At 45.7% G+C, this 23,074-nt stretch overlaps 2 protein-coding genes across 7 annotated transcripts in view; one reads left to right on the top strand and one right to left on the bottom strand.

Moving 5' to 3' along the window:
* The first annotated feature begins 2,305 nt into the window (after positions 1 to 2,305).
* Positions 2,306 to 5,357, top strand: SRP14 (signal recognition particle 14). Its single transcript, XM_002717984.4, has 5 exons — positions 2,306 to 2,441; positions 2,587 to 2,659; positions 3,139 to 3,251; positions 4,440 to 4,472; positions 4,963 to 5,357. Exons 1-5 carry the CDS (start codon positions 2,418 to 2,420, stop codon positions 5,050 to 5,052), a joined length of 333 nt encoding a protein of 110 aa, XP_002718030.1. The 5' UTR covers positions 2,306 to 2,417; the 3' UTR covers positions 5,053 to 5,357.
* Positions 5,358 to 5,691: 334 nt separating this feature from the next.
* The window catches only part of EIF2AK4 (eukaryotic translation initiation factor 2 alpha kinase 4), a 117,659-nt gene continuing 100,276 nt past the window's right edge, over positions 5,692 to 23,074 (bottom strand). For all 6 annotated transcript variants that reach the window (XM_002717985.5, XM_070053975.1, XM_051822079.2 and 3 more), the window contains 10 exons: positions 22,435 to 22,542; positions 21,743 to 21,871; positions 20,054 to 20,140; positions 15,723 to 15,835; positions 11,114 to 11,172; positions 9,871 to 9,968; positions 8,176 to 8,244; positions 7,644 to 7,688; positions 6,465 to 6,583; positions 5,692 to 5,938 (listed from right to left, as the gene is read on the bottom strand). In XM_002717985.5, the coding sequence (XP_002718031.1) occupies positions 5,881 to 5,938; positions 6,465 to 6,583; positions 7,644 to 7,688; positions 8,176 to 8,244; positions 9,871 to 9,968; positions 11,114 to 11,172; positions 15,723 to 15,835; positions 20,054 to 20,140; positions 21,743 to 21,871; positions 22,435 to 22,542 (885 nt within the window). In that variant the 3' untranslated portion in view covers positions 5,692 to 5,880. The remainder of the gene's footprint in view (positions 5,939 to 6,464; positions 6,584 to 7,643; positions 7,689 to 8,175; positions 8,245 to 9,870; positions 9,969 to 11,113; positions 11,173 to 15,722; positions 15,836 to 20,053; positions 20,141 to 21,742; positions 21,872 to 22,434; positions 22,543 to 23,074) is intronic.

Here is a 23,074-nt window from a genome sequence, read left to right as displayed (position 1 = left end):
TGGTCAAAATTTAACTATGCTTTCTTGGTGGGGCCAGCATTGTGGCGTAGCAGGTAAAGCTGCCACGTGCAGTGCCGGCATCCCATATGGGCACTGGTTAGAATCCCGGCTGCTCTACTTCCAGTCCAGTTCTCTGCTGTGGCCTGGGAAAGCAGTAGAAGATGGCCCAAGTCCTTTGGCCCCTGCACCCACGTGGAAGACCTGGAAGAAGCTCCTTGCTCCTGGCTTCGGATCGGTGCAGCTCCAGCCATTGAGGCCAATTGGGGTTTGAACCAGCGGATGGAAGATCTCTCTCTCTCTCTGCCTCTCCTTCTCTCTGTGTAACTCAAACTTTCAAATAAATATGCCTTCTTGGCATAAACTCTCAATTTCATTGTACACTTAGCTACTTTTGTAGGTGGTTTCAATATATAATACCATTTGTCTCATTGGGGAAATCATTCTAGGATATAAGAGGATATTTCAAAAGGTCATGGAAAATGGAACTAAAAGCTACTTTTTTTGATGCAAAATATTTTGAAAGTCATGCATATGAGGTTTTCAAAAAGTTCATGGAGGTGTGTATTATGAAATAGCTATGCATGGATTTAAAAATTTCTTGCATCAAAAACTCTTAATTCCATTTTACCGCAAACATTTTTTTTTTTTTTACATTTTTATTTATTTGAAAGGCAGAGTGACAGAGGGAGAGATGGAGAGAGAGGTTGATCTTCCATCTGCTGGTTTACTTCCCAAATGCTTTCAACAGCAGCTGCTGGGCCAGGAACTCCATCCAGGTCTCCCATATGGGATCCTCATTTCCTGGCTTGTCTCTACACCAAAGATAGGGAGATGTTTTAAAAACAAACCAGTTCATCACTGTCCTGTGTAAAACTACTTTTACAGGGGCTGGTGCTGTGGCAGAGTAGGTTAAGCCACCACCTGCAATGCTGGCTTCCCATTTGAGTCCTGCTGCTCTACTTCCGACCCAGCACCCTGCTAATGCACCTGGGAAAGCAGTGGAAGATGGCCCAAGTGCTTGGACCCCAGCACCAGCGTGCGAGACTTGGAGGAAGATCCTGGCTCCTGGCTTTGGATCAGCCCAGCTCTGGCAGTTGCATTCACTCCCACTTGGGGAGTGAACCAGTGGATGGAAGACTTTCTCTCTGTCTCTCCCTTTCTCTGTAACTCTGCCTCTAAAGTAAATAAATCTTAAAAAAAAAAAAAAAGGAATAGTCTAAAAAAACCTACCTTTACAAGAATCCTCTATCTGGAACAAAATCCAAATTTACCATGGCCACAGGCCCCACAAGACCTGCCCCCAGGCTGGCTGCCTTTTCATGCCCCCCGACCCCTAGTTTCCACAGGCCCTCTCCATCCCATCCTCACCCCGCAGCCTTGCTCATACAGGGCGACGAGTTTCCCCTTTGGTCTTCGCTCTAGCCGTTCTCTCTGTCTAAAATACCATGTCCCCAGATCTTTGGATGGCTGTCCCCGTGGCTTTCAACAAAAAGTTATCCTCTTCAGAGAGAACTCTTCTGGCTGCAACAAAACGTCGGTCCCTTGGTGCTCCCATTTGTATCACCTTACATAGTTGTCCTCACAGCATTCCTCATCATCTGAAGCTGTAACACTTGTTTTCTTGTTAATTGTTTATTTTCTCCCTACCCTTTTAACCTAGGTTCCAGGAACTTAGCTTGTCTTGTATCCTGCTGTATCCCCAACTCCAACAGTGCCTGGCACAGGGGATGAGGCACACAGCCAACCCGTTGTGCATTGAACGAACGCCTGACTTTGAAAAGGCCCAGCGTTTAAGTTGGTTACTACCAAAGCAGGGCCTAGAACCCAGATCTCTACTGAATGCAGAGGAACTAAGACTGGGCTCCAGTCCTTGCTACCAGTCAGTTATTAGGGGCACCCAGCCCTCCTGGTCAGAGAAGAATTCAAAGAGCCTCCATGAGAACTTATTACAATGATAATGCAAACAATAACATTATATAACATAACGGTGGGCAAGTGCTTACGGTGCACTTGCCATGTACCAGTGTTCTGCGTGTTTAATGTGGGCTCATTTACTGTTCACCATCACGTCGTGAAGTAGCTGTACTATTATGCTTTCTTTAAGATAAGGAAACTGAGGCACTGGACTGCTAGGTATCTCGTCTAACAGAGACTGAATATACACAACTCTACGTTCTTTCAAATCTTTCTTTTGTGAGGTGACTCAGCCTAACAGCTCCCCAAGCGCTTCCCTCCCAGGGACGGCCGAGGGCGTCCCAGAGCTCAGACGCTAGGTGGACAGGGCGAAAGAGGGCGGAGGCAAGGATTGGTGGAAAGGAATGGAAGACTAATAGCGGAAGTCCCGCCCAGGCTAGGCGGAACTTCCGGGTGCAACGGGGCGGGGCGTGTGAGGACGGAGAGGAACCGGCAGCCCCGGGATGGTGCTGCTGGAGAGCGAGCAGGTATAGCCGCACCCGACCGGCCCGGGATGGATGTGGTTAGGGGCTCTGCCCGGGGCCTCTGTCTCCTTTTGCGGGGGGGATGGGGACTTGATGGCGGCGGGGAAGCTTTGGGGCTGCTCACGAGGCCGGGCTTGTTGTGTTCCAGTTCCTGACGGAGCTGACCAGACTCTTCCAGAAATGCCGGTTGTCGGGCAGCGTCTTTATCACCTTGAAGAAATGTAAGCAGCCGTGGTCGCGGCAGGGCCGAGAGGAAGCTGGGGAGGGCGCCGTGGAAGCCGAGCAGCTCCCGGCCCAGGAGACAGACGTCTGGGCGCCGGCGGAGTCGGCTGGGGATCCCCGCCTTGCCGTTTCTCCACCCTGTGCTGGGCACATTCAGGGCTCAGGGCCCCGAGAATATTAGGGTTCGTGGCTCGCGCGGCCCCTAGCATTTCGCACCTAGCTCGGTCCGGTTACAGTGGGTCCCATGCACGTCAGGGCTCATCATTTTTTCGGGGATCCCGGGGCCCCAGTTTTGAGTGAGGTCCGTAGTGGAAGTAGCGGTGGTCTCTGCAAGGTTTGGCGGATGCTGTGGCTAACAGAGCTGGAGCGGGGGTGGGGATTAGGGCGCCTCTTCGGACCCTCCCTCTGTGGGTTGACTTCTGGTCTACCTGTCAGCAGTGTATGTGGCTCTGTTCACAGCCCGCCGCTTTTCTTGCAGATGATGGTCGAACGAAACCCATTCCAAGGAAAGGTTCTGTGGAGGGCTTTGAGCCCTCAGACAACAAATGTCTGTTAAGAGCTACTGATGGGAAAAAGAAGATCAGCACCGTGGTGAGCTGGATTCCCAACACGACTTTTGGGAAAGAGGAACTCAGCTGAGGATGGGACATGTCGGAATTGGGCATTTATTTACTGACTTTATTAAATAAAGGCTGGTGGATAGCTCTCAGCCTATTTTCGGATCAGGACCTTCCTTTACTACTTCAGTTCTAGAAACTGTAACAATAAAAGGAAAATGAACAAGGCAGAGGTCAAAAACTTGTTCTGCTAAAATTTATGAGGCACTGGCAGTAGCCTTACTCCTAACTGTACTGTAAGGGTTAGTTGGTGCAATTCCTCTTCCCCTCACTGTGCTGAACAGTCAGTAAAATTTCTTGGTGCTAGATGATTCGTTTATTTTTAAGGTGATTATTCCCTTGTCTCTGTGGTTCTCATAGCAAGCGTGCAGTATTTGCTAGGCTTGGTACTTGAGAGAATGTACTGGTACATTTAATCAAGAGGCCCAGGCTTTGTGTTTACTGTGAAGGTTAAATGTGGCGAAGGAGGACTCTGGCTTCGGAGTGCATACTCCTTTATTCTGGAGCAGAGCCACCCTGCCCTCTAATGACATCTGTGGTTAGTCTGCACTCAGGAGAATGAGACTATAAATTCATTCATGAGCCACCCTTTACAAGTAGTCTTAAGAAGACTTACACAGTAAAGCAAGCCTAAGTGGTGTCCGAGAGTAATGGTGGATGTTGTGAAATACAAAAACCTCAGGAATCTTCCTCAGAGGTACAGTTCCTCTTCTGGTAGCTTGCAGTGTGCTAAACAGCTGAACTAGTGGAAGGCAACTTTATAAATAAGATACAGAGAAAGTAGTATAAATATATCTTACAAGCAAAAAATTAACACTGAGAAGTCTGACATCTTACTCAAGCTGGAGGGGAGACTCAGCGCCAGCTGGGTAGGGGATTTCCTTCAACAGAGGTGGGAAGTGTAGCTTGCCTGGGAGCCCAGTTTTGATTTTTGCATCTGGGTGCAATGCACTGTGGAAAAAGGCACAGAGTTACCTTGCTTGTTTCTCAGGAAGAGGAAAGTGGAGTAGAAAACTGGTCTTCCGTGTACTGTGACCCCAAAGTTGGGAAGAAGTATTTTAAAGACTAGGATGTACTTTATGAGGCTTCATCCTAGTAACTGGGTGGAGAGAGGATACCTGTACGGGTGACTGGAGTAACCTCTGTTTGCCTGCTTTTCCAGGTGAGCTCCAAAGAAGTGAATAAGTTTCAGATGGTGAGTGTTAGGTGTTCCTATCCCCCGCTTCTTGAGGCACAATGCTGTGTTAAGATTGATATTTTGGTTCACTGCTCTCCTTAATAATTTTTACCGATACTTTTCTAGTAAAAGTTTCCATGCTGTAGATTTCAATACATGCACTATCTTCCTTGCTAACTTTTAAGCTAGATTTTTGTCTTAGGCTTTAGGTATACTCTGCCTACAGTATAATTGAGCAAGAAGTTGTCCTTAGTTTTTCCCTTTTGCTAATTAAAAAATAAAGAAAACGGAAAAACCTAATTTACTGTGGGCCAGTGCTTCCGAAGCTACTGTAGTATGAAAGAGCATTCTACGCTTAGACCGTTTTCCAGAACGAGTGTCCCAGATAGTTTTGTGGCATATGCTCCTTATCAGGTAGGCTTTCTGATTCTGACTGTCCAAAACTATTACAGGGACGGCTGCCCTGATTTGTACCCCTTGCACCCAGGTCGTGCCGCATGTTTTTCAGGCCTATTCAAACCTGTTGAGAGCCAACATGGACGGACTCAAGAAGAGGGACAAAAAGAGCAAGAGCAAGAAGAGCAAAGCGGCGCAGTGAGAGGCAGGGACGGTCTTGTTCCCACCACCTAACCACTGAATTGCTAGTCTTCCTTTGTTTTTTTCCCTTTTGGCCACAAAGCTAGGTTTCTGGCTCCCCATAGCTACTGTTTTCATGTGCGATTAGGGTCATCTGGGAGAGAAGGGTTGAGTGTTTACAGGGTAGTTGTGGTGAGAAGCCAGTTTATTTTAGATCTGGTTGATTAGTCTGTGTTGCATGGTTGTATTTTCCTGGATTATAGCTTAAAAGTCTCTGTAGTCATCTCTGTGAAGTGCAATGTATCATTAAACCTGTCTATGAGCACAGACTGTCTCTTCTTCTTTTCCCACTCCGTCTTCATAGTTCTGGTGATAACTACCAATTCTAGAATGTGATAAATGATGGGCTTTAGCCTTATCTTCTTCATTACTGGAATTGAAGCCTGACAGTTTTCTAAAAAGTCATGTTCTTTCATGGGCTAAACATAAAATCATTAAGAATAAAGACTTCAAGGTAACACTGATTTTTGATTTTTTATGCCCTTTAGGTTAGACATTTTCAAGTGCTTAGTTGGAAAGAACATGGCTGTGTTTGTGTGTGTGTGTGTGTCCTAGCTCCATAAAAACTTCAGTGTTAATAGATTTGCACTTAACAAGCAGCAGATATATGAAAGCTTTTATTGTATCCAAAAGATAAATTTATAATATATTACACATGAAAAGCTGACAAAACTCAACTTTGTAGGATAACTCCTTAGAATTTAAGCTTAAAATTATAATGAATGTACAACATTCCATTATTCCAGTGTAAGCCCCTGTCTTTGAACAATGTAATGACAGTTCTTCCAGGTTAAAATAAGATTCTGTAGTAGTCATCTCTATAGCTATACAGAAATAGCACAGACACCCTGCAAAAGAAGGGAAAAGGGAGATTATAAAGACAGACTCAATTTAATGGGCAAAGAGCAGACTTAACTGTAGGAGGTTAATTTAATCCAGACAGGGAGCTACTCACTAAAAAATTGTGTAAACAAGGGTCTGCAGTGTAAGGTTGTGTGTATGGAGACAGCAGTCGCCTCACAGGCTCCCACACAGCCTTTTAAATGGTTGGAAACACGAATGATTGGCATGTTGACAGGAAGGCACAAAATCAAAGGAGTTAGTTATTTTCTTTCATTTAACATATTTCTAGAAGTGAGTTCTGTGTTCTGTGGGTGAACCACAGTGGGATAGCTGCTCCTGGAACCGAGGGTGTTGTTAAGACAAGATCGTGACTGTGAGTCACAGTCTGCGCAAGGTTTACTGGTTTGCCAGTTGCAGTTCTAACAGCAGCTTATTGGCCATCAAACCTCAAAAGACACAATGTGCGTCACTCTGAATCCCCTCCTTGAGTTTTAGTCATGTGAAACCTGCTATGCCTAAGTGATAACTTACTTTTTCTCTACTTTGATGTTATAAATTTCATCACAAACCAATTTGAGGTATCTTTGCTTCGGTAGGCGTGATAGCAGCTGCTTCACAGTTGTGTTAAATGCCTGTTCATCAGCATCCCACTAGGAAAAAAAAGACAACAACAGGGCACTTGGGTTATTAACTGGATTTTTCCGAATCACTAAGGAAACATCATTGCCATTCCCCCCAGGTAGCCAGAAGCATCAGCTATAGGGAGACAGAACAGCTGGGGGGCTGCGGGGGTTTTGCCTTTGAAGCACAAGTTTTCCCTGAAACAAGACTGCAGGCGTCCAGTTAGAGCCTGGTTAACAAGGCTGCAGCCCACGTGTGCTGGTGTGACTTCAGGCCACTCGACTTCGGCCTGCTGCTTGCTTTGTGTACAATGCGGTCATGTGACTGGACTGTAAGTAAATGGCCAGTATGATGGTGTATGCTTTAAAATTTTGGAAGTTGTAATTTAGGCTATTTGACGGTAAAGGTAGGAAGGATCTTCAGGTTCATGGAAAATGCATATTATGAGAAAACTGCATGGATTGCAAAATCTTTTGCACTAATTTATTTTTCCATGGGCTTTTTCCAGTTCCCTTAAATGTACCTGTAACAAAGAAATAAATTTAGAAAGGACCTAAGTTAATTTTAATTTTTATGAAAGATGTTCTATGTTGTTCCAGTCTACAGACGAACTTCCCTAGCAGGGATGAGAGCGCAGTATAGTGGTCAAGAACACAGACTCTGCCAGTCTGCCTGGGTGCAAATCCTGGCTTTGCTCCTTGTGAGCTGGGTGACCTTGGGTTTCTTTCCAAAATGGTCCCATTTATCTGTAATATGGAAATAATGTCAATACCTTCCTCTGGGGTGGTTCTGATGAAATGAGTTGATGTTTGTAGAATGCGTACAAGGCCTGCCAAACCTGACACACGGCAAAAGCAGCACACATTTGTTAAGGTGAATGTAATTATTTCTGATATTAAAAAGCCACTAGAAAAAGTAGGATTCTGTCAACAGAGGATTTGGGGATATTTATGTCAGAAAAAGGAACAATGTTTCTAAATTCCTGGAGCTGCCAGGAAAATACTATCACTAAGGAAATCTAATACCATTTTCGATTTGATTTGGCAAACTCACAGCAGAGGCCACAGTGCAAGAGTTTGTATTGCTTACCTCTAATGATAAAAACTGTAAAATCGTTTCTTTGGGTAGATCCACCTGTTAACACACAAATGCACATCATCTGTGAAGGGACCAGGTAGCATGCATGGACTTGTGACTAGGTGTGGCTTTGGATGGGGCAACATGACAGGGCTGGCAGGGTTTGGGATGCTACCCTGCTGTAAACCAGCATGGCCTCGGCTGGGCTGCAGTGTGAGGACTGAGTGCCATGACAGGTAAGCAGTGGGAAGCCCTCCCTGTTCCACACACCGCACTCTAAGGGTTTGACACTGCTACATGTAGGATTAGTAAGGCAAAGGCTTGAGATATGGAGAAAGTGATAATTTTGGTTTTCATAAAAAATCCCTTCAGATTTCTCCCCATTCTTTGCAGGTTTAGATCATACATGGTTCACATCAGTGACAATAAGGTCTGTATCCAAATACTGTTGACACTCAGTAAAAAAAAAAAAAAGCTCTGAACTCAGGCAGCTACTCTGAGGATGGACAGAACCCGTCTTAAAATGCTAAAGAAAGCGACTTACGGCCAGAATCTCGATTTCACTGCTCTTCTGATGTAAATTGGCAAGGGAGGTCTGAAGTCGGGTTTGCACCTAAGAAGAAAATGAAATTCAGAACATGGTAATCCAAATCATCTTTCCAGCCACCTCATTTCCTTTCCCAGAAAACAGCTACAGGGTGACAAGCCAAAGCGTAGAGAGGATTCCAGATACTTCTTAATCTACTTCAGAGAGAGGGGTGTCCAGCCACTGGAATTTCAAGGGAAATGTTATAATCTTTTGTGATCATTTAATAATTCTTATTGTTGCTAATTTCTTTTTAATTTTGAGATAATTCCTAGTAAAGGCTCAGAGCAATGAAATAGTACATGTGGAAGCAGATTTTAATATTAAACTAAATTTTAGGGCAAGATTTATTTACTTACTTGAAAAGTAGAGTTACAGAAAGAGGGAGAGTAAGCGAGTGTGTTCTTATCCCCACTGGTTCATTCCCAAATGGCCGCACTGACTAGGGTTGGGACAGGCTGAAGCCAAGAGCCTGGAACTACATCTGGGTCTCCTGCATGGATACAGAGGTCCAAGTCTTTGGGCCACCTTCTGCTGCTTTCCCAGGTGCATTAGCAGGGAGCTGGATTGGAAGCCAAGCAGTCGGGACTCTAGCCAGTGCTCATGTGGGATTGTAGCAATGCAGGCACTGGCTTAATGTGCTGCACCACAACTGAGCCAGCTGCTGGCCCACTGATTAAGTGGCTGCTTGGGGCACCTCTGTTCCATATCAGTCCCTAGTATGAGTCTTGGCTCCTTTGCTTCTGATCCAGCTTCCTGGTAATGCTCAGCTTGGCAGGCAATGGATGATGGCTCAAATACCAGGGTTCCTGCCACCCACATGGGAGATGCAAATGGAGTGCTGGGCTGCTGGCTTCAGCCTAGCCTGGCCCAGCCCTGGCTGTTGTGGGCATTTGGGGGAGTGAGGCAGTGGATGGAAGATCTCTTTTTGTCTCTTTGTTGCTCTGCCTTTCTAATAAAATGAAAATAGGAAAAAGAAGGTAACAGCAATGAGAACATGGAATTGAAATATAGTAAATGATGAAGACAGTAGGAAAACAAGAAAAATGGGTTTCTATCCAAATCCCGAGAAACAGCTAGGGGAATTTACAAAAATGAGGTACTTGATCATTTGTATTCCAGTCTAATTCTATTCTCATTAAGATAATATCTAATCTCTTAATATTCCCTTTCCTACATTTCCAAGGTACACTCTGACGCTCATATTCACTATATTTAACTCGTATTTCTATTTTTCTATTTATCTCTAATACTACAATACTACATCTGGGTAAAAATCAAGTATTTTATTTACTTCTGAGGTTATAAGCTTATTTATGTTTGGCATAGCCCTGAGTACAGCATCAGGCAGATAGCAGATACCAGATACCAGGGCATGTCTGAGAAACCTGCCTCGAGTCTTGTGATCAAGTCTTGTGATCACAAGATACTTAGAACAAAAACAAAGAGACTTCACTGCCATTAGAAGCGGATTAGGAAGTTTTATTTAGAAGCAGTCATTCTGACAACAGCCGCTTTTTGTGTTGATGAGATTTTGAGGAGGCACCATGTTAGGGAAGTGGGAAGAAAAATATTTCCCAGGAATTCCAGGGTTATTTCCTCCTAGTCTGTTTCCTCCTCTGTGGCTCACCTGAGGAAGCTGACCCGGCATACCTGAGTCTCATACCGCCTCCTGGTGCTGGCCGACAGCTTCTCCGGGGCCATCACGCTCACAATGGGAATAACTGTTGCTCCATGGATTTCAAACAAACCTAAGACAGAGAGTTTCAGAATTTATGGCTTTATCTGGTTTAACTTTCTGTATCACACTGCTAAGAGACAGCTAGCTAGTTTATTAATGGGCATCCTGTTCTATCTGCAACTGCCTGCACCAGACCAGGAGGCGCCCAGAACCCCAGTACAAGCAATTGTGATGCTTCTCTCCTCAGGTGGGTATTGGGGTGATAAAGGTGAAGGGAGGCCACATGAGGCACCAAAGCCTGATGAACTTTGGAAAACCAAACTCAGTGTCTCCCCACCTGTGATCCTTTGAATTCCTCAAGGTATTTGAAATCTCATGACAGTCAAGGCTAACAGAAATGAATGGGAAAGACCCGATTCTGATAAAAGCCAAATATGTCTTCTCATGGTCTAAGCTGGAACACTTCCTCAGTGAGGATGACCGAGGTGATGACATTGAAGGCGCTGTCTATCACCACTGTTCCTCTGGGCTCCCGTCAAAGCAGTGTACACAGTTACTCCTCAGTGTTGGGGTGCCAGGGCCAGGAACCCCACAGTTGGCAACATCTGCTGATGTGAAAGTCTCTTTCTGTAACATGGTGCAGCATTGGCATATAACCCACACACATTCTTGTCTGCTTTAAGTCATTGCTGCATTATTCATAATAGCTAATACAAGGTAAATGCTAGCTAGGTAAATTGTTGTTACATTGTCAGGAAGGAAAAGTCTGTTCACGATTAGTACACATGGAAAATTTTTTCCCCAAATGTTTTCAGTTCTAGGTTGGTTGAATATATAGATGCAGACTCCACTGACATAGAGGCCTGACTATATAATGTTTTCTTCAAGGGATTTCAAAGTACTTTTTTATCCTTTTTATGGGAACAATTTCTTGGCAGATCATCCACATGTTATCTATACAATAAACTGAGTCAACAGAGGATGAAACCACTTGTGGAAGTTGAACAGTGAGGTGGAGATGCACCACAGTCAGAAGTCACCACTTCTTTGGTTCTGTTATTTTCTAGGGTGTGAGTTTCAAAGCATAGGGATGAATTCTAGGTGGCACAATTTGTGGCCTATGTGTCATTTTGAAAATTATTTCCATGTGTTACAAAGAGTTTGCCAATATAGAGCAAACACACAAGCATGTTTGATTATAATTAGTAATTATACCTGAAGCATTAGAAAATGACCCCTTCAGATTTTGCACTGCAAGATTATCGGAAACTTCTCTAAAAACAAGCAAACAAAAATAATTAGAAATCAGTCAATAAGGCAAAAGCAACACAGATAACTTAACAGCGAGCTACATGTATAGTGAGCCACATTTTAAATTAAATAGAAAAACTTCTGCCTCTTGGTTATTAGTGGGAGGAAAAACAACAGAAATTTGCACTTAGTTATGGTTTTGGTCAAGAGCAAGTAAAAAATTACACAGAATGTCATTTTGAGTTAAAAAATGTCCAAAGAAAATCCTCTGAGCTATTCAAGTGGGTTTGAAATCCTCGCTCAACACAAGAAGCAGATTTCCATGAAATGTAATAGTTATAGGGGCCAGTGCTGTGGTGTAACAGGTAAAGCTGCTGCCTGCATTGCCAGCATCCCATATGGGTGCCAGTTCAAGTCCTGGCTGCTCCAATTCCGATCCAGCTCTCTGCTATGGCCTAGGAAAGCAATAGTAGGTGGCCCAAGTCCTTGGGCCCTGTACCCGCACAGGAGACCTGGAAGAAGCTCCTGGCTCCTGCCTTTGGATTGGCCCAGTTCCAGCTGTTGCTGCCATTTGGGGAGTGAACCAGTGGATGGAAGACCTCTCTCCCTGTGTCTCTCTTTGTCTCTCTGTAACTGCCTTTCAAGTAAATAAATAAATCTTAAAAAAAAAAAAAAATGCAATGGGCATTTTCATGCACCTCAGAATACCGGCAGGTGTTAGCCACAGCACTTGCCTTCCTTTTTTTTTTTTTTTTTTTGACAGGCAGAGTGGACAGTGAGAGAGAGAGAGAGAGAAAGGTCTTCCTTTTGCTGTTGGTCACCCTCCAATGGCCGCCGTGGCCGGCGCGCTGCGGCCGGCGCACCGCGCTGATCCGATGGCAGGAGCCAGGAGCCAGGTGCTTTTCCTGGTCTCCCATGGGGTGCAGGGCCCAAGCACCTGGGCCACCCTCCACTGCACTCCCTGGCCACAGCAGAGAGCTGGCCTGGAAGAGGGGCAACTGGGACAGAATCCGGCGCCCCAACTGGGACTAGAACCCGGTGTGCCGGCGCCGCTAGGCGGAGGATTAGCCTAGTGAGCCGCGGCGCTGGCCAGCACTTGCCTTCATTCATGATGGCTGTGGCCTTGGCAACCACCCGCAGAACACTTAGTCAAGGATGTTTTATCAGAAGCTTTCCGAATGTTCTTTCAAATGCTGTGAATTAATTTATAGCCTCTGAGAGACACAGTAGTCTTGGCAAAACAGAAATAATAATTTGCACAGGTGAAAGATTTGCATAAAACTTTCCTGTTAAACCAAATCCCATCTAGCCCTTGAGGCGTCTTAATGTTCACCCCCACACACCATTATTTGTTGGCTAATTTTTGTTTTCTTTTCTAACCTGTCTGCTCTGGATCTATAATTATAATAGCCGGTGGCCTCAGAACATTTAAGAAAGCCTCATGGTGGACTGATTGAAGCTAAGTGCAAAAGGCAAGGTAGGAAGAAGGCAAGGTTTATTTTGTGTAAGCCAGGATCTCTGTCTTGGCATGACTGACATTTTGGGCCAGATAATCCTTTGTTGGCAGGATTGGGGGGTGGGGGCCAGGGTCAGTCCTGTGCACTGGCCAGTGTTTGGCCTCCACAAGACACGAGCAGAACCTTTCAGCTGTGACAACCAAACATGGTTCCAAGTGTTAGCAGGTTTCCCCTGGGGAGTAAAATCACTGGATGAGAACCACTGATACAAGCCAGAGAAGGAGGAGATGTTTTCTCATTAGAAAAGTAAACACAGACAAGAGTCACAAATACACAGAGAAGCTTAATGAGGAAAGTTAAGATCTCCTTATCATCCTAGCAATCAGAAATAATTACAGTTAAATATTTAGTACAGTCTTACGGGTATCTTTTAATGTATAAGTCATATATTTGGCTAAACTAAAAATGGGATGTTAGCCTATTTGTGGACATCTTCCCATGTCAATAAACTGAACTTTTCTAGAATCACCATTTTTAAAGGCACAGTATTTGACTATATTTGTCATAATTCAAACTGTGGTCTACCAATGCATATTTTGATAACTGTAAATGAGAAGTCCTCAAAGTGTGGTTCAGGGACCTTGCAGGCTTTAAAAGGGGCCTACAGAATAAAAATGTTTTTCTAATAATCCCAAGATGTTAATTTTCCTATTCATTCTCACCCTCTCACAAACATGTAATAAGAGTTTTCCAGAGACTACATGATTTCTGATATCATAGCTAATTGAAGGCAGAAGCTATTAGATATGAGAATTGTTTCTTCTATCAAGTATTAAAGAGACTACAAAACTTTAAAATGCAGTAAAGCAATTTGCAAATATGAAGAACAATTTTACTTTTCTTACTAATTTTATTTTCAAAACGCAGTTATTTTCTATTACAAATATGTTATCTAGTAGATAATGGAGTTATTTTAAAGGAAATTAGCATTTTAAAAACGTTTACATTTGGAACTGGCCTTATGGCGTAGTGGGTAAAGCTACCACTTGTGACGCTGGCATCTGATATGGGTGCTAGTTTGAGTCCGGGCTGCCCTATTTCAGATCCAGCTCCCTGCTAATGTGCCTGGGAAAGCAGTGGAGGATGGCCTAAGTGTTTGGGCCTCTGCCACCCATGTAGGAGATCCAGAAGAAGTTCCTGGCTCTTGGCTTTGGTCTGGCCCACCCATGGCTGTTGTGGCCACTTGGAAAGTGAACCAGCAGATGGAAGATCTCTCTATCTCTCTTCCTCTCTATAACTCTGTCAAATAAATAAATACATCTTTAAATAAAAGTTTAAGCTTTAATTTCCAACACACAAAATATTGATACTATAACCCAAATAAACAATAGTTCTTTGGGATCCTCAAATAGTGTTTAAGGATGTAAAGAGTTCTGAGACAAAAATTTGAGAACAGCTGTTATAATGTTCACTGTTAATTCTTTTTTTTTTTTTTTTTTTTGACAGGCAGAGTGGACAGTGAGAGAGAGACAGAGAGAAAGGTCTTCCTTTGCCGTTGGTTCACCCTCCAGTGGCCGCCACAGCTGGCACGCTGCAGCCGGCGCACTGCGCTGATCCGATGGCAGGAGCCAGGTACTTATCCTGGCCTCCCATGGGGTGCAGGGCCCAAGCACTTGGGCCATCCTCCACTGCACTCCCTGGCCACAGCAGAGAGCTGGCCTGGAAGAGGGGCAACCAGGACAGAATCCGGCGCCCCGACCGGGACTAGAACCCGGTGTGCCGGCGCCGCAAGGTGGAGGATTAGCCTAGTGAGCTGCGACGCCGGCCCACTATTAATTCTTGAAAGTGGAATTGGTGGGTTAGTATTTTTACATTTTTAGGTTTAATGCTTTGGACTTGACTTTGCTAAATTCCTATCCAGATGGCCAAGCCAGTTTATACTCCTAGCATGAGTATATGAACTCTTTTCCCAGAACATACTGAATCTTTTTTTAATTTAATTTTTAAAAGATTTTTATTTATTTATTTGACAGAGTTACAGAGAGAGAGAGAGAGAGAGAGAGAGAGAGAGAGAGAGAGAGAAGGGTCTTGCTTCTGTTGGTTCACTCCCCAAATGGCTGCAACGGCTGGAGCTGTGCCAATCTGAAGCCAGGAGCCAGGTGACTCCTCCTGGTCTCCTATGCGGGTGCAGGGGCCCAAGGACTTGGGCCATCCTCCACTGTACTCCCGGGCCACAGCAGAGAGCTGGACTGGAAGAGGAGTAACCGGGACTAGAACCTGGCGCCCATATGGGATGCCAGTACCTCAGGCGGAGGATTAACCTAGTGCGCCACAGCGCTGGCCCCATATACTGTATTTTTCAAATCAAATGGACAACATCTCATTGGAATTCACTGATTAGCAGACTGAATAGGACAATGGCAGAAAGATTTTGGCTTTTCAGGCCTTTTAAAAATGATGAAATATTCCTGGAAATGGCATTGCTATTTATTATTATCTGGCATTGCCCCCAAAGGTTCGTGTGCCAGAAGCTTGGTCCCCAGCGTGGCAATGTTGAGAGCTGGTGGGATCCTAAGAGGTGGGTCCTCATGGAGGGTGATGGGGACGTAGGGGGACCACCTTGGAAGGGACTGATGCTGGGCTTGTGAGTCAGTCCCATGAGAGTGGGCTGTGGTGGTGTGTGGGGACTCCCCATTCTTGGCCTCTAGTGCACGTGGCTGTTTCCCTTTCTGTTCTCTGACACAGCCAAAGGGACCCTCACCAAAGGCTGAACACTTGGAGCTGTCCAACCTTGGACTTCTCAGCCTCCTAAACTGTGAACCAAATGGACTTCTTCTCTTAATAAGCACTCATTCTCAGGTATTCTGGCACAGCATCACAAAAACAGGAGAATACAGTTAAAAAGAACAAGTGTGGAAAGCAAAGTCTGATTAATCCTATACAAGGGTCATATAATTCAACTGTTGACTGAGTAATTCGGAAGCAATAGAATAGCTCGTCAAAAGTAATCCTGACGTTTATCTTCCAAAAGGAAAACACTGACTTTTAAAATAGTTTACGCAGGTTCTACATAGGTCACTGCGGTCAGTTTTCTGGGCTTCAGCTCATTAAGTTACCTGATATTCCTTTCATCACTGACTTTAGTCCTCAGTTTGTGCACAACATGGTCCACAAGATCAGATTCCAGCACGCGCTTCTCTGTTTGCCTTTCCTTCTCAAAAGACTTAACCTTTAAAAGAACGAAACAGACCCATCACTCGGAGGTTTCGAAGCAACAAGGCTGGCTCACAGCACCGCCGTAAGATGACTCCGTCAGCAGTAAACGGGGTGGCACTGCTCTTCAGGGGACGCTGGGCAACATTTGGGGACATTTTTGGATGTTACAACAGTGGAGGTGCTTTTGGCATCTAGTGTGTCAAGTCCAAGGGTTCTGCAAAACAGTGCACATGGGAATTCCACAACAAAGAATGATCTCACCCAAAACTTCAGAAATATTGCTGCCAAGAAGTGGGCATTTGCCACAGTGGTTAAGCCACTCAGCATTGCAGCTGAGCAACCCTGGTTCTAGACTCGTTGATCACAGATAGAATTAGGGAACAAAAAGAGCAGAGGCAAGATGAGCCAGCTGCCATCTCCTCTGACTCAGTCACACGGTCTTCCCCTTTAGACATGTGCTGCTCAGCCACGAGGTGTCAGGCCTCAGCGTTATCTGCAACTCCTCCCTCTCCTCTCCAAACCAAATCCTGTCATCCTACTTTTTAAAAAAATATTTATTTGAGAGAATAACAGAGAGAGGGAGACATAGATTGAGAGACAGTAGAGTTCTTCATCTGCTGGTTCACTTTCAAATGGTCACAACAGAGGGGTGTGGGCCACTTGGAAGGCAGGAGCCAGGAACTTCATCCTGGTCTCCCACATGGGAGGCAGGGGCCCAAGCACTTGGGCCATCTTCCGATTCCTTCCTAGGCCATTAGCAGGAAGCTAAGCTGGATTAGAAGTGGTACAGCTGCAGCTAGAACCAGAACCCATATGGGATGCTGGCATTCCAGGCAGCAGCTCAACCCATCTCGCCACCAGTGTCAGCCCCCTGCATCTCATATTGGAATACCTGGGATTGAGCCTCTAATCCAGCCTCCTAGGAGGCAGTGGTGTTGGCTCAAGTACTTGGGTCCCTGCCGTACACATGAGAGGCCCAGACGGAGCTCCTGCCTCCTGGTGTCAGCCTGGCCCAGCCCTGGCTATTGTGGACATTTGAGGAGTGAACTAGTGGATGGAAGATCTGTCACTCTGCTATTTAAATACATAAAATAAACAAACAAGCCTTTTTAAAAAGGGTGAAATAAAACTTTTCAGAACAACTAAGAATTCATTACCAGTAGAGCTTAGCTGTAAGAACGAGTAAAGAGAAGTCCTTTAGGCAGAAGGAAATGATAGCAGAATAAAATCTGGGGCTGGCGTTGTGTCACCAAGGTCAAGCCACACTGTGTAACACTGGCATCCCAAATGAGTGCCAGTTTGAGTCTCAGCTGCTCCACTTACAAACCAGCTTCCTGCTAATGTGCCTGGGAGGCAACAGAAGATGGTCTAAGTGCTTGGGTCCCTGCCACCCTTGTGGGAGACCCAGATGGAGTTTTAGGCTTCTGGCTTTGGCCTGGCCCAGCCCAGGCCATTCATTGCATTGTTAGGGAGTGAACTAGTAGATAAGAGCGAGCTCATTCTCGCTCTCAAAATAAAGAAATAAGTAAAATTTTAATAAAAGGCAGAGGTTGTCAGAGTGGATGAAAAAGAAAAATATAACTAGTAACTGTCAATAAGAAATCTACCTTAAATAAAGGACCAAAAGGTTAGACATAAAAAGGATGGAAAATGGGCCAGTGACGTGGCTCAATAGGCTAATCCTCCGCCTTGCGGCGTAGGCACACCGGGTTCTAGTCCCGGTCGGGGCACCAGATTCTGTCCCAGTTGCCCCTCTTCCAGTCCAGCTCTCTGCTGTAGCCAGGGAGTGCAGTGGAGGATGGCCCAAGTGCTTGGGCCCTGCACCCCATGGGAGACCAGGAGAATCACCTGGCTCCTGCCATCGGATCAGCGCGGTGCACCGGCCGCAGTGCACCGGCTGCAGTGCGCCAGTGGCGGTGGCCACTGGAGGGTGAACCAACGGCAAAGGAAGACCTTTCTCTCTGTGTCTCTCTGTCTCTCACTGTCCACTCTGCCTGTAAAAAAAAAAAAAAAAAAAAAAGGAAAATAATAAACAATGTAAACACTAACCAAAGATTGCAGAACATGAAATATTACAGGGATTAAAAAAGATATTTCAGAATGATGAGGACAATTCATCAAGAAGATATAAGATCCTAAACACATATTTACCCAATAATTGCTTCAAAATACAAGAAGCAAAAATTGACTGGATGAATCCACAATATAGCTGGAGTTTTCAACACTTCTCAGTAACAGGATGAGTTGGCACCATAATCAGGGAGGATACAGCAGGCTATGCAGACAGATACATTTTGGTTGAGATGCTCTTGGGATGCCCACGTCAGAGTTCCTGGATTCAGGTTCTGGGTCCAACTCTGATTCCAGTTTCCTGCTAATGCAGAACCTCGGAAGGAGCAGGTGATAGTTCCAGTACCTGGAATCTTGCTACTCACATGGGAGACCTGAATTGAGTTCTCAGCTCCCAGCTTCAGCCTGGCCCAGCTCCAGCCATTGTGGGGACTTGGGGAGTGACCCAGTGAATGGGGTTCTCTTTCTGTCTGTACACATGCTCATGTGTGTGTATGTGTATGTCTATCAAATTAAAATTAAAAACATAGAGACCAGACAATGTTATCACCTAAATGACTTAATTGATATTTCTTGAACACTCCTCCCTAATGATACAAAATATATTTAACTTCCAATTGTACACAAAACACTCACAATAATAGACCATATTTTGGACTTTAAAAACATGTCTCAATAAAATTAAAAGGACAGAATCATACAGAGTAAGTTCTCTGGCCACAATGGAATTAAACTAGAATTTAATAAAGAAAGATACTTGAAAATACCTGGATATTTGGAAATGAAACTGAATATCTCTAAATAATCCATGGTTCAAAGAAGGAAACATGGAGTAAATTAGAAAATGTTCAGAACTGAATGAAAATGCAAGTACTCCTCACATAAATGTGTAGGACACAATTAATGCAATACTTAGAGTGCAATGTATAGCACTGGGTCCTTAGACTTAGGAAAGAAGGAAATCTAAGGTCAGAGCTCTAAATAAGGTGCCAGAAATTTTTTGTAAAGGGCTAGATAGTAAATATTTTAAGCTTTGTGGGCTACATAGAGTCTGTCAAACATTCTTTGTGTTTGAGAGGCAAAGAGTGCAGGAAGGAAGAGAGAGCGAGCGAGCGAGAGCATGTGTACACATCTCCAGCAGTTCATTCCCCAAACGCCCACCAAAGGTGGGACTGGGCCAGTCTGAAGCTAGGAGCTAGGAATTCAACTTGGTCTTCGATGTGGGTGGCAGGGACACAAGCACTTGAGCCGCCACTTGTTGCCTCCCAGGGTGTGCATTAGCAGGTAGCTGGAATCAGATGCAGAGCCTGGAATGGAACCCAGGCACTGTGATATGGGATGCAGGTGTCCTAACCAGAGTCTCCTTCCATTTTTAACAAAATATAAAAATTATTCCTAGCTCATGGATTGTGCAAAATAGGCTGTGGGCTGGATTTGGCCCAAATTGTAGTTTGTCAACCCTCACCCTAGAATTCTACCTGAAGAAACTAGAAAAAGAATTCTCAGAAAAACACAAATTACCCAGCCTTATACTATAAGAAAGAGGCAAATTGAACAGCTCCACATCTAGGCCCAGGTGGCTTTTCTGGTGAATTCTACCAAGTACATTAGGATAGAATTCTGATAGTAACGGTACACAAAATCTTACGGGAACAGAGGAGGAGGGGAGAGGACACTTCCATGTCATTGTAGGAGGCCGTTACCTAATACCAAAACCAGACAAAGGCTTAAAACCAAAACAGGGGGAAAGGTTGGAAAATACTGTTGATTATCTTTTTTCATAAAAATGAGAAGCAAGGTTATGAGTTAATAATGCAACCAGGTAAAACTTGTTAGGAAGTAGCCAGAGAATAGGCCAGCAGGTATCAGCCCTACCTGTTCCTCTTATTTTTTAAGATGGACAGAGAACAAAGCAGAAGTGCAGGAACAGCCGCAGCTGTTGTACGAGGTCTAAGGAAGGTGCTTAGGCTGAGTCTCTGCTTTATTTATACATGCTGCTATACATGCTGCTATACATGCTGTCCAGGAAGAAGTTTGCAACTGAAGGGATGCATGTCACCCGCCCCTGCCCCCCACACCGGGCCTGGCCTTGGGGCTGCAGGGAGCCCTACGGGGAAACCTGGCTGTTGGGCTGTGCGAACCGTCCCGTCGTCATGGTTACCTTGACGTGGCTGCCTTCTTTATCCGAGACAAGGGCCACACAGGTGATTTCATGATGTCTGCAGTACTCCTGTAATTCCTCCTGGGACTGAAACAAATGAACGGTGTGTGAGATGGACACAGGCACCTGGAGCAAGCATCAGGTAGCTGTGGAGAATGGAGATCCTGGTTGTAATGGTGTTTTTAATGTGAATTACTGGATATGCTGACTTCACGGGATGTGACTATTAAACTAGAAGAGCACTGAGTTCCAAGGAGAAGCAAGACCTCTTCTACTTTCCCTCTGTTTCTGGTTGTCCTAAGGGACCAAGGACAAAAGCAGTCGGGACCCCAGGAAGAGGTGCTCAAAAACTTCTAGTCTCAACGAAGTTGCCAACAATTACACAATGTATGTGCACACATGCATGAGCACGCACACACACACACGCACACACACACATACACACACACACACAGGGAAGAAGCATCTGAGGAAAGCAAAGGAACAGTGGACGGTGAGCAGCAGGAGAAGCACGCAGCAGACAAGTACAGAGAAGCCTGCGGGGCCACCCCGACAGTGACAGTGACGGCGAAAGCGGCCCTGCAGCCCTGCAAGGCAGGGCACCTCTCCCTCGGGTGAGGCCAGGGACCAGCAGAATCCCTGCTCTGTTAAATGACTCCAGGCAGACGCTCAGCATTTCTGACGCAGTTTGATGTCGTACACACATGACGGACAGCAGCAGCTACAGAAGCCCCTTGGCAGGCGATGTGCGCAGAGCAGGAAGGAGGGCGGTGACGGCCTGCATGAGGAGCGGAGTCTGAGGATACAAAGTCCCCCCCCCACAAGACACAGGGCATCTTGGGAAGCGCGGCAGGCTGGATGATGGCCCAGCAGACGGCCGTGTCTTGGTCCCAGGATGATCTGCTGGGGCCCAGGGTCACCACAGGCAGCTGTCAGAGGCTGCCGGGCAGACCAGTCAGAGCGAGAGAGATCGAGGATAGCACAGGCCAGAGAGAGAGGAGTTGCTTCCCTGCTGGGTGTGCAGCCGCAGCAGGGGCTGTGAGGCAAGGACTGTGGAGGCCTCAGGAGCTGGACAAGGCGAGGAAGCAGCTTCTCTGGAGCGTCCAGCAGGAGCGTGCCGTGCTGACACTGAGATTCTAACCCAGTGACACTGCCTCGGTACACCCGACTTCCAGAGACGTCCGATAACAGAGTCGGCCCTTTACCCCTGTGAGTTCCGTATCCACGGGTTCAACTACCCGTGGTTTGAAGATGCAGTTGGGCCCACGAGGGCTGTGTACTGAAGTGCGTGTACTGTGAGTGTACACACTCTTTCAGGGTAACATGTACTCAAGTAGCATCTACACCTACTAGGTGTTGTAAGTAATCTAGAGATGATTTCAACTGCACAGGAGGAAGTGGAGGGGATGTAGAAAATTGCCATTTTCTAAAAGGAACTTGAGCATCCATGGATTCTGGTATGTGTGGGGGTCCCGGAACCAATCCCTCACAGAAACTAAGGGTCAACTTTTTGTGTTGTTTTAAGCAACTAAGTGTGTGGCAATTTGTTATGGCAGCACTCAGAAATGGATACAGGAAGGGACTACAACCACAGAGACAGAGTGTGACAGAAGGCAGAGGAGTACGGGAGGATTTCTCAGGGAAGTCACGACCATCCGCACTTCACTCACGGCGTTTTTATCCCATTACCTGTGACCAGTCGTACATGATTTCTGCTGTGATTCCTGCTGTCCAGAGTTTCTGAGTTAGGTGGATGGCCCTGGACATGGACATCTGGCCAACACTGACAACCAGGAGGTCACAAGAGCTTACGGTAGCCTGGGTCGGAAACAGAGAGACTGCACTGAGAGGAGGGAGTTAGTGGATGTGGCTGTGGGACCAGCAGGGCAGACAGGTGTTCTGCAGAAGGCTTTGCTCCAAAATGACATTGTGAAAAAAATAACACAGTCAAAAAACTTGGTCTTTTAATACGGAAAATAGTCCTACTTCTCTGAGCTATTGGAAAGATATTCTTTTCCGCTGGAAAAACCAATCATGCCTGAGACACCAGGGAAAAAGAACCATTTCCGGCTTTGTGGAACACAGTATGATTTCTGAACAAGGAGCTTTGGTAAGAGTCTGAACCACTAGGACGTCTCCCATGCACGCAGTACGCTATGGATGACGACAGGGAGGTGGGAGAAGGTGGCCTGGGCAAGGTTGCCTGGCCAGACTGCCGGGGTAAGGACGGCAATGCAAGTCTGGGGCTTATCGACCACATGAAAGATCATTTCCCAGCCCCCGAGTCTGGGCTGCTGCTTCTGGGGCTCCGTGGGAATGGCTACAGAAGACAAGCAGCCCTCGCGAAATGGAATCTGCCTCAAAGCACAGCTGCAACTTACAGGCTCCTCCATGTTGAGGACAGCAGTGGATATCTTGTCAATAGCTATGCTGGCCCCGATGGCAGTGGGCACTGGCCCCAGAGCTTGTGGTCCTCTAAACTGGGGGATCTGTGGAGAGACAAACAGTTCTGGTTATGAAATAGATAGGGAACTATGATAATAGGAGATGCAGAGTATCAGAGGAAACACATGGCAAGGGGTGACAAGGCACCCCTCCCACCCTGGGGGGTCTCAGTGGAAGCAGAGTGAAGAACCTGCATCTTCACCCCGACCCGACAGCAGCAAGGTGGCACCCCGTGCCCACACCTGCAGCCTGCAAAAACAGAAGTGAACACGACCATGCAAATGTCCAGGGTACAAATGAGAATTGTGCGGCTAAGAACCGACAAGATCTCAAAAGGAAACAAGAAAGAAAACCAAGAGACAGCACTCTGAGAGAATGATCTGACAAGGACCTTAAAGCAACAAGCACTGTCAGCAGGCTTGCGGTAAGTTAAAAAAATAGGAAGCCTTTGCAAGGAACCCAAAGATTGAAGTAAACACTCACTGGATGGGCTCAACAGCAGGATGCAGCTGACAGAGTGAAGAATTAGGGAAACTGAAGAAACAACAAGAGAAATGACCAACACAGAGAAAAGAG

The sequence above is a fragment of the Oryctolagus cuniculus genome, chromosome 12, assembly GCF_964237555.1.
Source record: "Oryctolagus cuniculus chromosome 12, mOryCun1.1, whole genome shotgun sequence".
Lineage (NCBI taxonomy): Eukaryota > Metazoa > Chordata > Mammalia > Lagomorpha > Leporidae > Oryctolagus > Oryctolagus cuniculus.
This window is presented reverse-complemented; position numbering and strand designations above follow the sequence as displayed.

Bases quoted from the DNA above. Each gene is read 5' to 3' on its own strand.
- SRP14 (XM_002717984.4), top strand. From the start codon at position 2,418: ATGGTGCTGCTGGAGAGCGAGCAG. The intron at 2,660-3,138 runs GTAAGCAGCCGT...CTTTTCTTGCAG, and splicing joins CTTTATCACCTTGAAGAAAT to ATGATGGTCGAACGAAACCC. The intron at 4,473-4,962 runs GTGAGTGTTAGG...CATGTTTTTCAG, and splicing joins AAGTGAATAAGTTTCAGATG to GCCTATTCAAACCTGTTGAG.